Below are 16311 nucleotides of genomic sequence, written 5' to 3'. Positions count from 1 at the left end.
TTAAGAGTTACTTTCTTTACACAAAAGCAAACAAAATAAAACGATACACTTTAAATATGAATGACAAATAGCAAAAATTACAAAACATAACAGATAATCAAGTAAAAGCAATACTGAAATAAAATGTAAATTTTTATTTATTATTATTATTTTGTCCATAAAATTAAAGTAAATGCATGCTAATGATGTTTAGGGTTATTATAGTTAACTTAAACTAAATATAAAACCATATAAATATATTTTAATGTATAAAGCTATTAAAATGAAAAAGTATCTTAATCTAAAACCATAAAAACAATAATAAAAATAATTATTTTTTTAAATATTTTATTATTTCAGACAGTCGACAAGGAAACATTTTTTGTTTTTATTTAGTAAATGAAAAAAAAAAAATCGCCAAAACTTAAAAAACTAAAATAAATAAATTAATTAATGAAAAGATATAGATATAAAGGCATATTTAATAATAAAATAATAATATTATATAAAATTAATAATAAAAATGACAAAAATACACCAAAATTACTAAACCTTTAAAAATGTATTAAACTATTAAAAATATATAACTAAAAACTAGTGCTGGCAAACCATTAATCGCATCCAAAATAAAAGTTTTTGTTTATGTAATATGTGTGTACTGTGTATATTGTTACGGGGTTGACGAGACGTGAGACGTGCGGATCCATTCGCAAGGCTTTATTAGCAAACATGGTCGTGATACAGGCAGGGTCAGACAGTGGCAAACAGGTATGGCAAGGGCAAGACAAAGCAATCCGTGGAACAAGCGTGGGTCGACGATCAGCGAACAGTATCCAAAGGGCAAGGCAGAGAGATAATCCAAAAGCGAGAGCAAAAGTCCAAACGGGGAGCGAACAGAGTCCAAACGGCAGAGGCTAAGGGTAAATCCAGTAAACACGGGCAGGGTCAGACACGGCAGGAAAACAAGGCAAGACTAAGACTATGAATACAGGGAAACGCTTTGTAAGGTAGACTGGCTAACAATACTCGGCAGTGAGCAATAGCAAGTCCCAGACTTAAATAGTGAGTGAGTGATTGTGAAATGATAATCAGGTGTGGGCGAGATAATGGTGAACAGCTGTGCGTGTCGTCAGTGCAATGAATTGTGGGAAATGGAGTCCAGTGTGTTGTGAGTGAAAAAGTCAATGTGGTGAACGGGTGACCTCTAGTGGTGGTTGACCGGGAGAGCATGGACCAGATTCGTGACATAGCCACCCCCCAAAGAGCGGCTTCCAGACGCTCCCAAACAATCCAGGAGGGCGGTGGAGCAGAGGCGGAACAGGGGGAGGGACGGAGGGCCAGGCCCGCGAGGAAGTGGGAAGACCGGGGACTGAGGCAGAACCTGCAGAGCAGGAAACCAGGGCGGAGCCAGAGGCCAGGGCGGAGCAGACGGGACCGGAGCCCACCAGGGCGGAGCAGGCGAGACCAGAGCCCACCTGGGCGGAGCAGGAGACCCCCCGAGCCAGACAGCTGACCACCACCGCGGAGCAGACAGAGCCGGAGCCCACCAGTGTGGCGTAGACAGGGCAGAGTATCTCCACGGCAGAGCGGACTGGTGAGGAAGCCATGGCAGGATCAGGGATCTGGGGAGAACAGAGACAGACACCACAGAGAGAGTCCCCATGGTCACAGGAGCCGTGACCGAGCAGGTCGAGAGTTCATGGACGGTCTCCATGGCTGTGGCAGGACAGTACGAAGCTTCACAGAAGGCTTCTTTAGCCGTGACAGGACAGGGCGAGAGCTCACAGACGGCCTCTTTAGCCGTGACAGGACAGGGCGTGAGCTCACAGGCGGCCTCTTTAGCCGTGACAGGACAGGGCGTGAGCTCACAGACGGCCTCTTTAGCCGTGACAGGACAGGGCGTGAGTTCACAGACGGCCTCCTTGGCCGTGACAGGGCCGGGCGTGAGTTCACAGACGGCCGCCTTGGCCGTAACAGGGCAGACAGTGAGTTCAGGGACGGCCTCCGTGACCGTGACAGGGCAGACAGTGAGTTCAGGAACGGCCTCCATGGCCGTGACAGGGCAGACAGGGAGTTCAGGAACGACCTCCATGGCCGTGACAGGGCAGACCATGAGGTCAGGAACGGCCTCCGTGGCCGTGACAAGGCAGACAGTGAGTACAGAAACGGCCTCCGTGGCCGTGACAGGGCAGACAGCGAGTTCAGGGACGGCCTCCTTGGCCGTGACAGGGTAGACAGCGAGTTCAGGGACGGCCTCCTTGGCCGTGACAGGGTAGACAGCGAGTTCAGGGACGGCCTCCTTGGCCGTGACAGGGCAGACCGTGAGTTCAGGAGTAGGTGCCACCACTTCGGGAGGTTCTGCAGCGGAAGCCGCCACCTCTGGAGGCACTGGAGCAGACTCGTGAATAGAAGAGGCCTCAGGAGCAGACTCGTGGACAGGAGAGGCCTCAGGAGCACAGTGTGCAGCCCACACACTCAAAATGGCAACCGCCATAACGGGAAGCACTGAGGTCAGGGGAACAGTCTCTGTAACAGCCAGGGTTGAGGCCCTGGGAATGCCAGCTGCTCACACTGATATCAGTGGTGCATCCCTTATGCTGGAAACCAGACAGGGAACTCGAAGGACTGACCTTAAATCCTTGGGTGTGAGAGACTCTGGCTGGAGCACTGAGACGTGCTGTGACTCTGGCTGGAGCACTGAGACGTGCTGTGACTCTGGCTTGGCAGGCATGACGTGAGCAGACTCTGGCTTGACGTGAGCAGACTCTGGCTTGACGTGAGCAGACTCTGGCTTGACGTGAGCAGACTCTGGCTTGACGTGAGCAGACTCTGGCTTGACGTGAGCAGACTCTGGCTTGACGTGAGCAGACTCTGGCTTGACGTGAGCAGACTCTGGCTTGGCAGGCATGACGTGAGCAGACTCTGGCTCTTTGACGGAGGCTGGGACTCGACTTGGCTCTTTGACGGAGGCTGGGACTCGACTTGGCTCTTTGACGGAGACTGGGACTCGACTTGGCTCTTTGACGGAGGCTGGGACTCGACTTGGCTCTTTGACGGAGGCTGGGACTCGACTTGGCTCTTTGACATAATTGGGGCCGTTGTCGCGTTCCTCCGCAACCCCCACGGTGAACGCTGAACCCACAGTCAGCAGAGCATAGTCCATAAACTCGCCTAGTGACGATCGGGGACCTTCAAGGGTTAATCGTGACTTCAGCGGCTGGTTAATGCCTTCACAGAAAAAATCTATCAATAGACAATCCGGCAAGTCAGAGCCATTTGCCAAAATCAGGTATTCACTAGTGTAATCTTCAAGGGAGCGCGTTCCCTGCTTGAGGGCCAGCAACATACCTGCCAGGTCCATACTTGGCCAACATCTACCAGAAAAGCCGCTGGATCCTCTTTTGGCCGAGTATTCTGTTACGGGGTTGACGAGACGTGAGACGTGCGGATCCATTCGCAAGGCTTTATTAGCAAACATGGTCGTGATACAGGCAGGGTCAGACAGTGGCAAACAGGTATGGCAAGGGCAAGACAAAGCAATCCGTGGAACAAGCGTGGGTCGACGATCAGCGAACAGTATCCAAAGGGCAAGGCAGAGAGATAATCCAAAAGCGAGAGCAAAAGTCCAAACGGGGAGCGAACAGAGTCCAAACGGCAGAGGCTAAGGGTAAATCCAGTAAACACGGGCAGGGTCAGACACGGCAGGAAAACAAGGCAAGACTAAGACTATGAACACAGGGAAACGCTTTGTAAGGTAGACTGGCTAACAATACTCGGCAGTGATAAATATATTTAATCAAGAAATTATTCAATTTATTTATATATAATATAATATAAATTATATAAATATAAAAAAATACATTGTAAATATTTTCAAAATATATACGTGCATGTGTGTCTACTTATATATACGTAATATACACAGTACACACACATATATTACATAAAAACGTTTATTTTGGATGTGATTAATGGTTTGACAGCACTACTAAAACTAATTCAAACTGTTACTAAAAACTAGAAATAAAATCTCAATGATACTAAAATAACCTGATGTTGTTTAGACAATGTTCTTCAAAATATCTTCTTTAGTGTTCTACAGAAGGAAGAAAGTAAATGATGGGTAAATGATGACAGCATTTTCATTTTTAGTTAAACTATCCCTTAAGGGTCCTGAGCTATGAGCGACAGTTTACACATTATCAACTGATTCTTCAAACACCTTCCTCATTTGAGGAGAAACATCTAAAACACAGTAGATCAAGGCTTCTGAGGCTAGAAGCTAATCTTCTTTTGGGAAGGGAGAACATGGAAAACAATTTTATCAGATTTTCTTCTTCAGTTGCTCCTTTGAGAACTTCCCAAGTTGAAGTGAAGACACTAAAGTTAGATTTCATGAAAGCAAGGTGTTTTAGGCCACAATTTCCACAGGATGTCTCCTCTGAGGACAGCGTCATAAGACGCAGTCTCCATGGAAACAGCTGAGGTGATGTCGCCCGACTCTCGGATCACTGTCATAATACCATTTTTTGTTCCTTTTTTAAGTAAACAGGTGCATTATTCATATGTGTCTTTGTGCTTCATAAAAGATCCCTTTTTTCCCCTCACACAGTTTTGGATACACAGAATCTAAAAAATAATGATGTTAGAAAACTGAACAATGCAAGACATTATGAAAACAGAAAAATTAAAGGGCAGCACCAATGGTTGACATGATAATTATAATGTTTTGCACATAATGTTTTGCTCGCCTTAGAACATGGGTCTAAATTCAAAGGCAGGTTTTAGGATGACTCACTCACCAAAGGCGTGGGAGACTTTTCTACATCCAAAATCAGCTTCCCTATGTTTCCTCTGTCATGGATTCTCTGCATGGCTTCCTTCACCTACAGGTTAACAAGAGCAACAAATCACACACACACGAAACTTCATTAAGTCAAACAAATCAATAAGTGATGCATAAGCTCCATACTGCCTCATGTCACGTGCATAGTGTCACAGACAATACTAAAGGGGGCAGCAGAGTCACAATCAGCAATCAGTACAACCAATGCACTCTACTTAAACTTCACCAATTAATTCTGTCAGTTTTTATGTAACTCATTCTAAATCCTCATTGTTGTTTCTAACCTGTATGATTTTATGTCTCCAGCGGAGCTCAAAAGTATGAATAGGGACTATAGACACTTTTTCCAGTGTGCCGTTGCGATTACATCAGCGACTTCAGTGAGGTTCAAAATAAGACTTCCTACATTTCTGTCTGTCCCTCACACACAGCTGTTCTATGACTTCTGAAGACTTAATGAAAAATAATAACAAATTTTGTGGATGACTTCTTAGGTGCTATTGCATCCGTTTGGAAAGTTTCAGTCCCATTTCAATTCAATTCTATGGGAAGGAATGGCCAGCCATCTCCTTTTGTGCTCTAAGAAAGAAAACCATATGGGTTTGCACCACCCTAAAGGCTGGAGTACACTAAATTCACAGTTTTTCTCCATAATTTGTAGCCTGGATGAGTCAACGCTAACTGTTGAAAGTCGGAGCCAGACTGTTGGAGTTGACAGATTTCACAGAAAATTGCATAGTCTGTGGAGATGGACACAGACTTTTAACTTCAGACTACGATTTCATCCAGTTGCAATAAAACATGTTTGATATTTTAAAACTCATACACGTTTAAGCAAAAAGATGCATGTTCCTATATGAGTTTTTATGTTCGGAAAGACTCTCATAAAGAGTCTGGTAGTGTGAGATCCTCAGTCATTTACTGTATGATGCCCAGTTTTTCCTCTACAAAGCTGGAAAGCGTATGATGCCTATCCACCTTTTTCCTACACACCTGATGATTTGCATGAATTATGGGTGTAACTTCTGTTACACTGTAAACAATCATTGAAAGCTTAACTCTATTAATGCAATAATAAGCATTTTCAAGAACTTTTCTACTCACCCTTCAACCATCAATCATTAAAGGAAATTTAAAAGTGCAAAAGCATTAACAAATTACTTGCCACGAAATACCCCAAAAGCACAATTATTTCCACAGAAATAATACAGACATATTAAAAATTACTGCAGTACTATGTCTATATTATGTAACATATGTTGACTTCAATCAAAAATGTGATATTATAAGTGATAATATTTCAGACTGTGATATTTCAAAGTGATTTCCGTCATTTTGGCAGATAACAAATACTGGATGTACCTGCTTTAGAAACATTTCAGTAAACACTGCTAATAGGGATTAGAAGTGAGAAGGGGAGACAATTACATTTTAAAGCATCCATGTGAAAACAAGCCTGGAAAAAGACACGAAGAGTTGGGGAGGAGAGATTCTTAGTGCATTCCAGTGAGTTATTCATGGTTTATATCTTAAATTAAATTGGGAGAGAAGACCACAAACACACAGTATAGGTTTTCTTTTTGCAGCAGAATACAAAGGAAAAATTCAAATAATGAGGAGGAAAAGAATGCATCGAATTGAAAAGAGCTTTTGCTATATATTCTTGTTACTCCATGTCACATTAAAATACTGAATGTTACATTATCTGAGTGGAACCCAAACCGGAAGTGCCACCCAAAATCGAAAAGATTTATTCATTAGATTCATTAGAAAAAAGGTGGATAGTGTTTAAATTCCAATTTGAAAAGTTGTGTAGTGCATTTCAGCCTTTATCCACACATTTCACAGCCTAGAATTTAAAAAAGCATTGATACGTTATAGTTAATTGCCAAATGTCAAGATGAAGATGCGGTTACAAAAACAAAGAAAATGAGCTACTATCACATCATTAGTTAGGTTGGTCCAAAACTTGTATGGTAGCTTTAATGACTGACTTAATGTTAAGTAAGTCTTTAAGGACTTACTTAACATTTAACAACAACAAACCTTGGTTCAGTACAAAACTCAAACAGCTTCGCCAGGCCAGAGAGGATGCTCACAGGAGTGGGAACAAAGTCTTGTGCAAACAGGCCAAATACACACTGAATAGAGAGATAAGAGTGGCAAAGAAAAACTACTCTGAAAAGCTAAAAAAAAAAAAAACAGCTTTCAAGCAACGACTCTACATCAGTGTGGAAAGGCCTGAAAGACTTGAACAAGACTTGAACAAGTTTTATTGCAGATTTGAAATACAAAGCCTGGTCTGACACCCCACATCCACTCTGACCGTCTCACAACACAGCCATCAACACCTTCCCCCTCCCTCCCCCCTACTGTTTCTCAGCCTGTAATCAAGATCTGTGAAGAAGATATAAGTAACAAAAGATAAGGAAAGCCAAAGGCCCAGACGGTGTCTCTCCAGCCTGTGCTGTCCAGCTATCATCCATCTTCACATTGATCTTCAACAGATCACTGGAGCTGTGTGAAGTCCCCTCCTGCTTCAAACGCTCCACCATCATCCCTGTACCCAAGAAACCAAAATTCACAGGACTTATGACTACAGACCTGTTGCTTAAACGTTTGTGGTGATGAAGTCATTTGAGAGGCTCATGTTGGCTCACCTGAAGGACTTTACTGGTCCCTTGCTGGACCCCCTGCAGTTTGCTTACCGAGCAAACAGGTCAGTGGATGATGCAGTCAACATGGGACTGCACTTCATCCTTGTAACGTAATAAAACGTAATATTAATATGTAATTTAAAGAAATTGTTTAATTTAGCTCAAAGGGAATCATTTATGATTTTATAGGGATTTGAACAGAATCACTGTTACGGCGATTCACTGAACGAGCCGTATAACAAACTCTGCACTGGATATTAAAATCCAAAATATAGTGAAAACACTATTTAATAGCACAGTAACAAAATCGACAGATTAAGACATTAACTTGTGTGCACAAAACACAAGATACTTCTCTTTTCAATATAAATAAGATTTTATTTATATAAACCTAAGACATAAACTAATCTAACACATGAACACAAGCATTCACACGTGGCAGAAAGAGAGAAAGTGAGGAAAGGATGAGTTTAAGAGAATGAAAATATGAAATCCCAAGTTTACAGCAATATGTTCAATTGCATAGACCTGAACAACCATCAATCACTTATTTATCCTCCAACATCTGGACAAACCAGGGACTTATGCAAGGATCCTGTTTGTGGACTTTAGCTCCGCCTTCAACACCCTCATCCCGAGCACCCTTCAGAATAAACTGACACAGCTCTCCGTCCCCACCTCCGTCTATCAGTGGATCACCAGCTTCCTGACAGACAGGTAGCAGCTAGTGAGGCTGGGAAAACGCACATCCAACACCCGCACCATCAGCACAGGAGCTCCTCAGGGCTACGTTCTCTCCCCACTGCTCTTCTCCCTCTACATGAACGACTGAACCTCTAAAGACCCCTCTGTCAAACTTCTGAAGTTTGCAGATGACACTACAGTCATCGGCCTCATCCAGGACGGTGACGAGTCTGCTTACAGACAGGAGGTTGATCAGCTGTCTGGTGCAGTCACAACATCCTGGAGCTCAACACGCTCAAAACTGTAGAGATGATAGTGGACTTCAGGAGAAAACCCCCTGCTCTCCCCCCACTCACAATCATGAACAGCACTGTGACTGCAGTGGAGTCATTCAGGTTCCTGGGTGCCACCATCTCCCAGGACCTGAAGTGGTCTGGTGATGGCGCAGTGGATAAGACACATGCCTTTGGTGTGAGAGACCCGGGTTCGAATCCACTGTGAGACACCAATGTGTCCCTGAGCAAGACACTTAACCCCTAGTTGCTCCAGAGGCGTGCAACCTCTGACATATATAGCAATTGTAAGTCGCTTTGGATAAAAGCGTCAGCTAAATGAATAAATGTAAATGTAAGTGGGATATTCACATCGACTCCATCATGAAAAAGGCTCAGCAGAGATTGTACTTTCTTCGTCAACTGAAAAAGTTCAACCTACCACAGGCACACATGACACAGTTTTACTCTGCTGTTATTGAGTCAGTCCTGTGCTCTTCTATAACCGTATGGTTTGGGTCAGCCAACAAATCAGATATAAGAAGACTGCAGCAGACTGTTAGGTCAGCAGAAAGGATCATTGGTGTCCACCTGCCCAGCCTTCAGGACTTGTACTACTCCAGAGTGAAGAAACGGGCAGGTAACATCATCACAGACCCTTCTCCCCTCAGGCAGATGCTACAGATCTCTGTGCACTTGAACATCTAGGCATAAAAACATTTTTTCCCCCATGCCATCTCCAGCTTAAACAACTAACACAGGAATTATTACCTGTGTCCTGTAATTCATGCCTGTAATTAATTCCCCATCTCTAATTATTGACTCTCTCCCTAGTACTTTGTAAATATATATGCATATTTTTCTAAACAGCTGTATATATAGAGTAAATGAGGCACAAATCTGTACATAAGTCTTCTGTTCCAGATTCTTACACATTATTATTATTATTATTGTTAAGTCTTATTTAAATGTTTCTGTTCTCATGTCAGATATGTATGTATGCATGTATGTACCAGAGCTTCTTAAAAACCACAACAAATTCCTTGTGTGTTCGCGCACACTTGGCGAATAAAACTGATTCTGATTCTGATGAGCTTTAAGGATGAAGTAGTAGTATTTTCAGTAGTAAGACCGAGATAAAATTAATTACAAGGTGCAGGTTATTCACAAGACATCACAAGGCACACTGCACAACCAGACAGAATACACATGACAGTATTGCACAATATGAGTATCATGTAAGAGTTTATACTGTGCCCACAGGTTATGTGGGGGATGTACAGTATGTCCACATCTTGTAAAGTGACTGTTAACTGGATGAACTGGTAAATTAATAAACATGACAGCTGTTAACAGTTCCAGGCATCAGCTTTCTGAGGCCAAAATGATGAAAAAGGAATAAATATCACTACCACTCGATGGTAAAAATTCTTAACGATTCAAAAAACATTTAATTGCCATTTAAAAGACGCTTCTCATCCACAGTCCCCTACACCAACCTAGTGTCTTGGTCTATTGCACACACGAGTTTTATTCTGATATCCTCCACACCTGAAGTCATTGTTTCGCGTAAAGCTGTTATAAACAAAAAGTGTCTTAAGTATGTTTGTGATGATGACCCGAGCAGTCACAAGGAAAATCAACAGCGAAGTCCAAATGGTTGTTTTTTTAGAGCAGATGTGCAAAATGTGCAAGAGCTTAAAAGAAAGATTGTAATAAAAACTGTCTAAAACTAGAACTGCAAGTACTAAAAACAGTACCAACTCCCGTCTACGACATTGAGGCTGGAGTTTCACATGCTAAACAACACTACAATCTTGTTCCAAGCGCTCTATCCGTCCACTCCCTTACTACTAGTGGCCCAAATTGGAACGTACCATTTTTATAAGAAACTCTTGACTTTGACTCTTGACTCTTAGGATATACATGAGATTTAGAAACAAGAGTTTAAGAAGATAAATACAATTAATAATTCAATTAAAAAGAGAACAGATAAACCAAAACATTTGCACAAACATTTACATTTCTCTCAGTTTGCACATCCTATTGCCACACCCACTTAGTTAGACGAGGAAATACAAAAAAGCAGAATCAACATTAACAGCGAAAACAGTGATGGAAGACAATTTCAAAGTCTCTCCATCACAACGTTACAGTAAATATGTTCAATATTGTTGTAAACAAATAATTTTGCTAGCGTTTCATGTTCAAATAAGCACTGACAAAGGCTGGTGTGCCACAAGAGTCTGTTCTAGGCCCATTATCATTAACAATGCAACTTAACCGTCTCTGTGAGAGCATCATTAGTATTCATCAACACCTTAATATAGGTGATATATCGTCAAAAGAACCCGGTTTTACGCTGATAGTCTGGAGAAAGAACATGCCTTCTGTCTCAAACAATCATCCTGTCCATCACTGTCAGCTGTACCAGCTGTCAGCCTGGCTATGCTCATCAATCTTCTGACTCATTTTACTGTCAATTTGTTACGAAAATCATAAGATTGTAGTTCCACTCATTTCACTCATCATAATACACTACTTGTCAAAACTCTGGAATAATTAAGATTTCTTTTTATGCTTTTGAAAGAAGTCACTTATGGTCATCAAGGCTGCATTTATTTAATGAAATACAGTAAAAATGAGAAATATACAATATACAGTGAGGCAAATAAGTATTTGATACAGTGCCGATTTTTCAAGTTTTCCCACTTACAAAGAATGGAGAGATCTGTAATTTTCATCGTAGGTACACCTCAACTGTGAGAGACAGAATATTTTTTAAAAATCCAGAAAATCACATTGTATGATTTTTGAATAATTAATTTCCATTTTATTGCATGAAATAAATATTTGATACAATAAAAAAATAGAACTTAATATTTGGTACAGAAACCTTTGTTTACAGTTACAGAGGTCAGACGTTTCCTGTAGTTCTTGACCAGGTTTGCACACACTGCAGCAGGGATTTTGGCCCACTCCTCCATACAGGTCTTCTCCAGATCTTTCAGGTTTTGGGGATGTCGCTGAGAAACACGGAGTTTCAGCTCCCTCCATAGATTTTCTATTGGGTTGGTGCTGGCTTGAGCAGGGGGTCCTTGCGCACGTTGCAGGATTTTAATCCATGACGTGTAGTGTGTTACTGGTAACCGTGGAGACTGTGGTCCCAGCTCTCTTCAGGTCATTGACCAGGTCCTCTCGTGTAGTTCTAGGCTGATCCCTCACCTTTCTAAGGATCATTGATACTCCACGAGGCGAGATCTTGCATGGAGCCCCAGTCCGAGGGAGATTGACAGTCATCTTGAATTTCTTCCATTTTCTAATAATTGCACCAACAGTTGTTGCCTTCTCACCAAGCTGTTTGCCTATTGTCCTGTAGCCCATCCCAGCCTTGTGCAGATCTACAATTTTGTCCCTAGTGTCCTTAGACAGCTCTTTGGTCTTGCCCATAGTGGAGAGGTTGGAGTCGGATTGATTGAGTGTGTGAACAGGTGTCTTTTATACAGGTAACAAGTTCAAATTGGTGCAATTAATACAGGTAATGATTGGAGGATAGGAGGGCTTCTTAAAGACAAACTAACAGGTCTGTGAGAGCCAGAATTCTTGCTGGTTGGTAGGTGATCAAATACATATTTCATGCAATAAAATGGAAATCAATTATTCAAAAATCATACAATGAGTTTTTTTTTTTTTATATATATATTCTGTCTCTCACAGTTGAGGTGTACCTACAATGAAAATTACAGATCTCTCCATTCTTTGTAAGTGGGAAAACTTGAAAAATCGACAGTGTATCATACTTATTTGCCCCACTGTACATAATATTGTGACACATTATAATTTAAAATAACTATTTTCTCTTTTAATATATTTTAAAATGTAATTTATTCCTGTGATGGGAAAGCTGAATTTTCAGCATCATTACTCCAGTCTTCAGTGCCACATGATCTTTATTTAAAATTAGTGTCACATGACATTTTTTTAAAAAGTTGAGCTTTGCCCTCACAAGAATAAATTAACTGTATGTTTCATCAAATAAATGCAGCCTTGGTATAAGGAGCATAAAAGTCTTTTAAAAAAAAAAAAAAAATCTTAATTATTCCGAACTTTTGACCTGGGTCCGTATTCACAAAACATCTTAAGACTAAAAGTAGCACATAACTTGCCGATTTAGGAGAAAATCTTAAAAAATAATGGGCTTAGGACTCCTAAATTTTTGCTCTAAGATTATTTCACAAAGCGTTTTAGCGCTAAAACTAGCTCCTAAATCTGTGAAATGTTAGGAGTAGTGAAGAGGACTCCTAAGTCACTAAGACCAAGTCACAACTATCCTAAACTGGCTATTGCCGGCAATCTGGCTTGGAATTTAAACATTTTAGAAACATTTGACGATAATGAGCTTTTAAAAAGGTATCACCTTTGGGTTTGGAGGTTATCCTTTTCATTAACCAGTTGGGCAAGAAGTAACATGGAGTTTTGATGGAGTTTTGGTTCCTTGCCGCTGTCGCTTCTGGCTTGCTTAGTTGGGGACGCTTCATTTCCAGCGATATCGCCGACCTTATTGCAAAGACATTATTTAAACTTATTGACACATTATTTTCCTTTTTTTGATATTGTGCAGTGCTTTGACACAATTTGCATTGTAAAAAGCGCTATATAAATAAAGGTGACTTGACTTGACTTGACTAACAGCTGTTCTTGAGTTCAGTTTGGTTTTCTTTTACGTTTGCATGTCTTACTATCAGCCATGATTTTTCTACTCTGTTAATTAAAAGGCTGTTTATATGCATATCTGCTATGAGATGCATACATCTAAGATGCATACATGTTTAATTAGTGACACTTAAAAATCTTTATTTGAATGTGGCAACATTTTTTTATTTTAATATGGCAACATAATATTGTGCTCTACAATATTTCTATGAGTATATCTCTGAGAGAGACCCCTATCAGCCAATCACTGTGTGCATAGTTAGTGAGCATGCTGACATCATCCATAGCAACGAGGTCAACCCTGCCCTTACTCTGAGCTTAAGACTTCTCTCTATTCCTTAGTAAAAGTTTGTCTCCGCAGCTTTGTGAATAGGTTTTAAGAGAAAACTCTTAGCAAAAAACCTTTACTGCTATTTAGGAGAACTCTTAGTGGTAAGATGTTTTGTGAATACGGGCCCAGAACTGTAGAGCACTGCCATTATGCACTAATTTCGCAAAGTATTACTTTTTATGTTAGTTTAAACCAAGTATTAAGTAAAATATGTTGCATAAGACGTTTGAACCTCAAAAAGACCCCTTTGATTATTTTAAACTGCACATTATATAACTGTAAATGGTACATGTTAAGGCCTGCTAAGTATTAAAATTCTGCGTGTAACTCATCCCAAAACACCTCAGGTTTAAAGCAAAGGATGAAGGGTTTTAACTACCAATGCCACTGCTGTTCTGTCCATTAGGTGAGTAATAAGTCTGTGTACAGACTTCATTCCATCCACCCTCTCTTTCCATAAAACATCAAGGGTCATTTCTCCAGCCGTGTCCCTCAGAATCGGTCTCATTTCAACGGTACTGCAAATATTCAGGGGGTTTGATTGTGTCTGAATGAGTCACAGTGGCTATGCAGGATTGGAGGTGATAAAATGCATCAGTGGAAGACTGCCTCATTATATCCGCAGAGGCACATCCAGTCACTCAGGGGTTTCAGCACAAATCTAATTTTCAAAGCCTCACATATATTCATTTATACATCCAATTTTAAAATGCTTAAATCCCATGGCTCTAGGCCAGAAATGTCATGCCTATTCAAACTGTGGATTCTGAATACAAACTGCCAAAAAGCATTTAAACTTTTTTGATTAATTAAGGCCTGGTACAGCACAGCACAGTTTTGTCAGACATATTAATCAATCATATTAATTCTAATATATTTATTTAAGCCAATAATGTCAGGGTTGTGGGGAGAAGGGATGAGGCGAGGACTCAGTACTGCAGAGAATGGGCTTTATTAATAAAAAATAAACAAACCCAACCAAAACTACCCCGTAGGGGAAAAACAGGACAGCTGGCAGGCTTGGCAAGGCAGGACAGGGCACGACAAGGCAAGGCAGGATCAGCACACGGGAAATTACGACGACGAACTGGCGCAGGACTGCAAACACAAGGAGATTATAAAGGGAGCAAATGAGGAGGGTAATGAGGTAAACACAGGTGGGGAAATTTAACCAATAATTAGGAAACAAGGTGGGTGGGGTCAAGACAATTGACATGAGCACATGGCACATAGAACCAAACAAGACAAGCCATGTGCTCACACAAAACAAAAACACAAGCACATGGCCAGCAAAACAAATCACTAGCCATGTGCAAGACAGGACACGAACACGCAGCTAACGAGGAGACTCATAAGCTGCATGTTCACAAAACATGACAAACATGAAAGCACAGATCAAAACAAAACAAGAAAAAGCACGCGGCCGAAACCGAACCGCGTGCCGAACAAAACGCACACACACAGAGACAGAGGACAGAGGAGCGCACGACCCGAGCAAACTCGAAATCGCACGCTCCCCAGCAAGAACAAACCTGGAGCGTGAGTGTCCGAACCCCGACACGAAACCAGAACAGAGTCTGAACAAGACAGGAGTGCCGGGATCCGAACACCACGCCCCAACATGAAACAGAGCACGCAGACAAGAGAGCGCGCAGCTCGAGCACACTCGAAGCCACGCGCTCACCAAAAAACAAGACAAGAAGGGAGTGTCAGGGCTCCGTCACAAAACCATGAATAAACTAGACCGAAGTGACAGAACCCTGACAAATAAGGCCATAACCATGTCTTAAACATTCTGGGGAAGGAAAGAAGAACATTAAAATAATTATAATTAAATGCAATCAATATTAACTATTTGAAAAGTATAAAAGTAAAAGCGGAAGTATAAACAACGGATTGAGGATAACTTCAATGAAAATAATCCCCGTGCCATGTGGCAAGGTGTAAGGAACATCACTGACTATAAGCAGAGCAACAGTCATCCATCCTCCACTGACCCCTCCCTTCCTGATCAGCTAAACACATTCTTTGCCCGCTTTGAGGACAGCTCTAGCAGGAGGTCAGACCCAGATGCAGACACCAGCTTTCCAGAGAGCGATCAGCCATTCACTCTCCAGAATTATCAGGTAAAGAGAGTACTATCCAACATCAACTGCAATAAAGCAACAGGACCAGATGGCGTTTCAGGACGAGTATTGAAGGCATGTGCTAATCAGCTCACTGCAGTATTCACACACATCTTCAACCTGTCGTTACGGCAGGCCACTGTTCCCACCTGTCTGAAAACTGCTACTATAATCCCCATACCCAAAACCTCTGCTATTACCAGCATGAATGATTACCGGCCAATTGCTCTCACCCCAGTGATTATGAAATGCTTTGAGAGACTGGTTTTGTCCCATATCAAAGCATGTATCCCTCCTGATCTTGACAAACACCAGTTTGCATATAGGATCAACAGATCCACAGACGATGCTATTTCAATTGCACTGCACGCAGCTTTTACACACTTGGAAAATCCCAATAGCTACGTTAGGATGCTGTTTGTGGATTATAGTTCTGCGTTCAACACCATAAATCCAATAAAACTGGTCAACAAACTGCAAACACTGGGTCTGGGAGTACTTCTCTGCCACTGGATTGAAAGCTTTCTCAGTAATAGACCCCAGCACGTCAGGTTTGACCACCACTGCTCTCAAAACATCATTGTCAGCACTGGGGTCCCCCAAGGCTGTGTTCTTAGTCCAGCACTCTACTCTTTGTTTACATATGACTGCACCTCCTCCCACAATTCAAATACCCTCATTAAATTTGCAGACGATACAACCT

The 16311-nt window shown here is 41.6% G+C and overlaps 1 protein-coding gene across 2 annotated transcripts in view; it reads right to left on the bottom strand.

Moving 5' to 3' along the window:
* The window catches only part of LOC306876032 (synaptic vesicle membrane protein VAT-1 homolog-like), a 71929-nt gene that overhangs the window by 3780 nt on the left and 51838 nt on the right, over window positions 1-16311 (bottom strand). For both annotated transcript variants that reach the window (XR_013784796.1, XM_079426923.1), the window contains exon 8: window positions 4782-4865. Coding sequence is in view for 1 of the 2 variants with exons in the window: in XM_079426923.1 (XP_079283049.1) it covers window positions 4782-4865 (84 nt within the window). In the remaining variant the exon portion in view is untranslated. The remainder of the gene's footprint in view (window positions 1-4781; window positions 4866-16311) is intronic.

Source organism: Barbus barbus (genome assembly GCF_936440315.1).
Source record: "Barbus barbus genome assembly, chromosome: 1".
Taxonomy (NCBI): domain Eukaryota; kingdom Metazoa; phylum Chordata; class Actinopteri; order Cypriniformes; family Cyprinidae; genus Barbus; species Barbus barbus.
The sequence above is the reverse complement of the archived record's forward strand: the minus strand, read 5'-3'. Positions and strand labels throughout refer to the sequence as shown.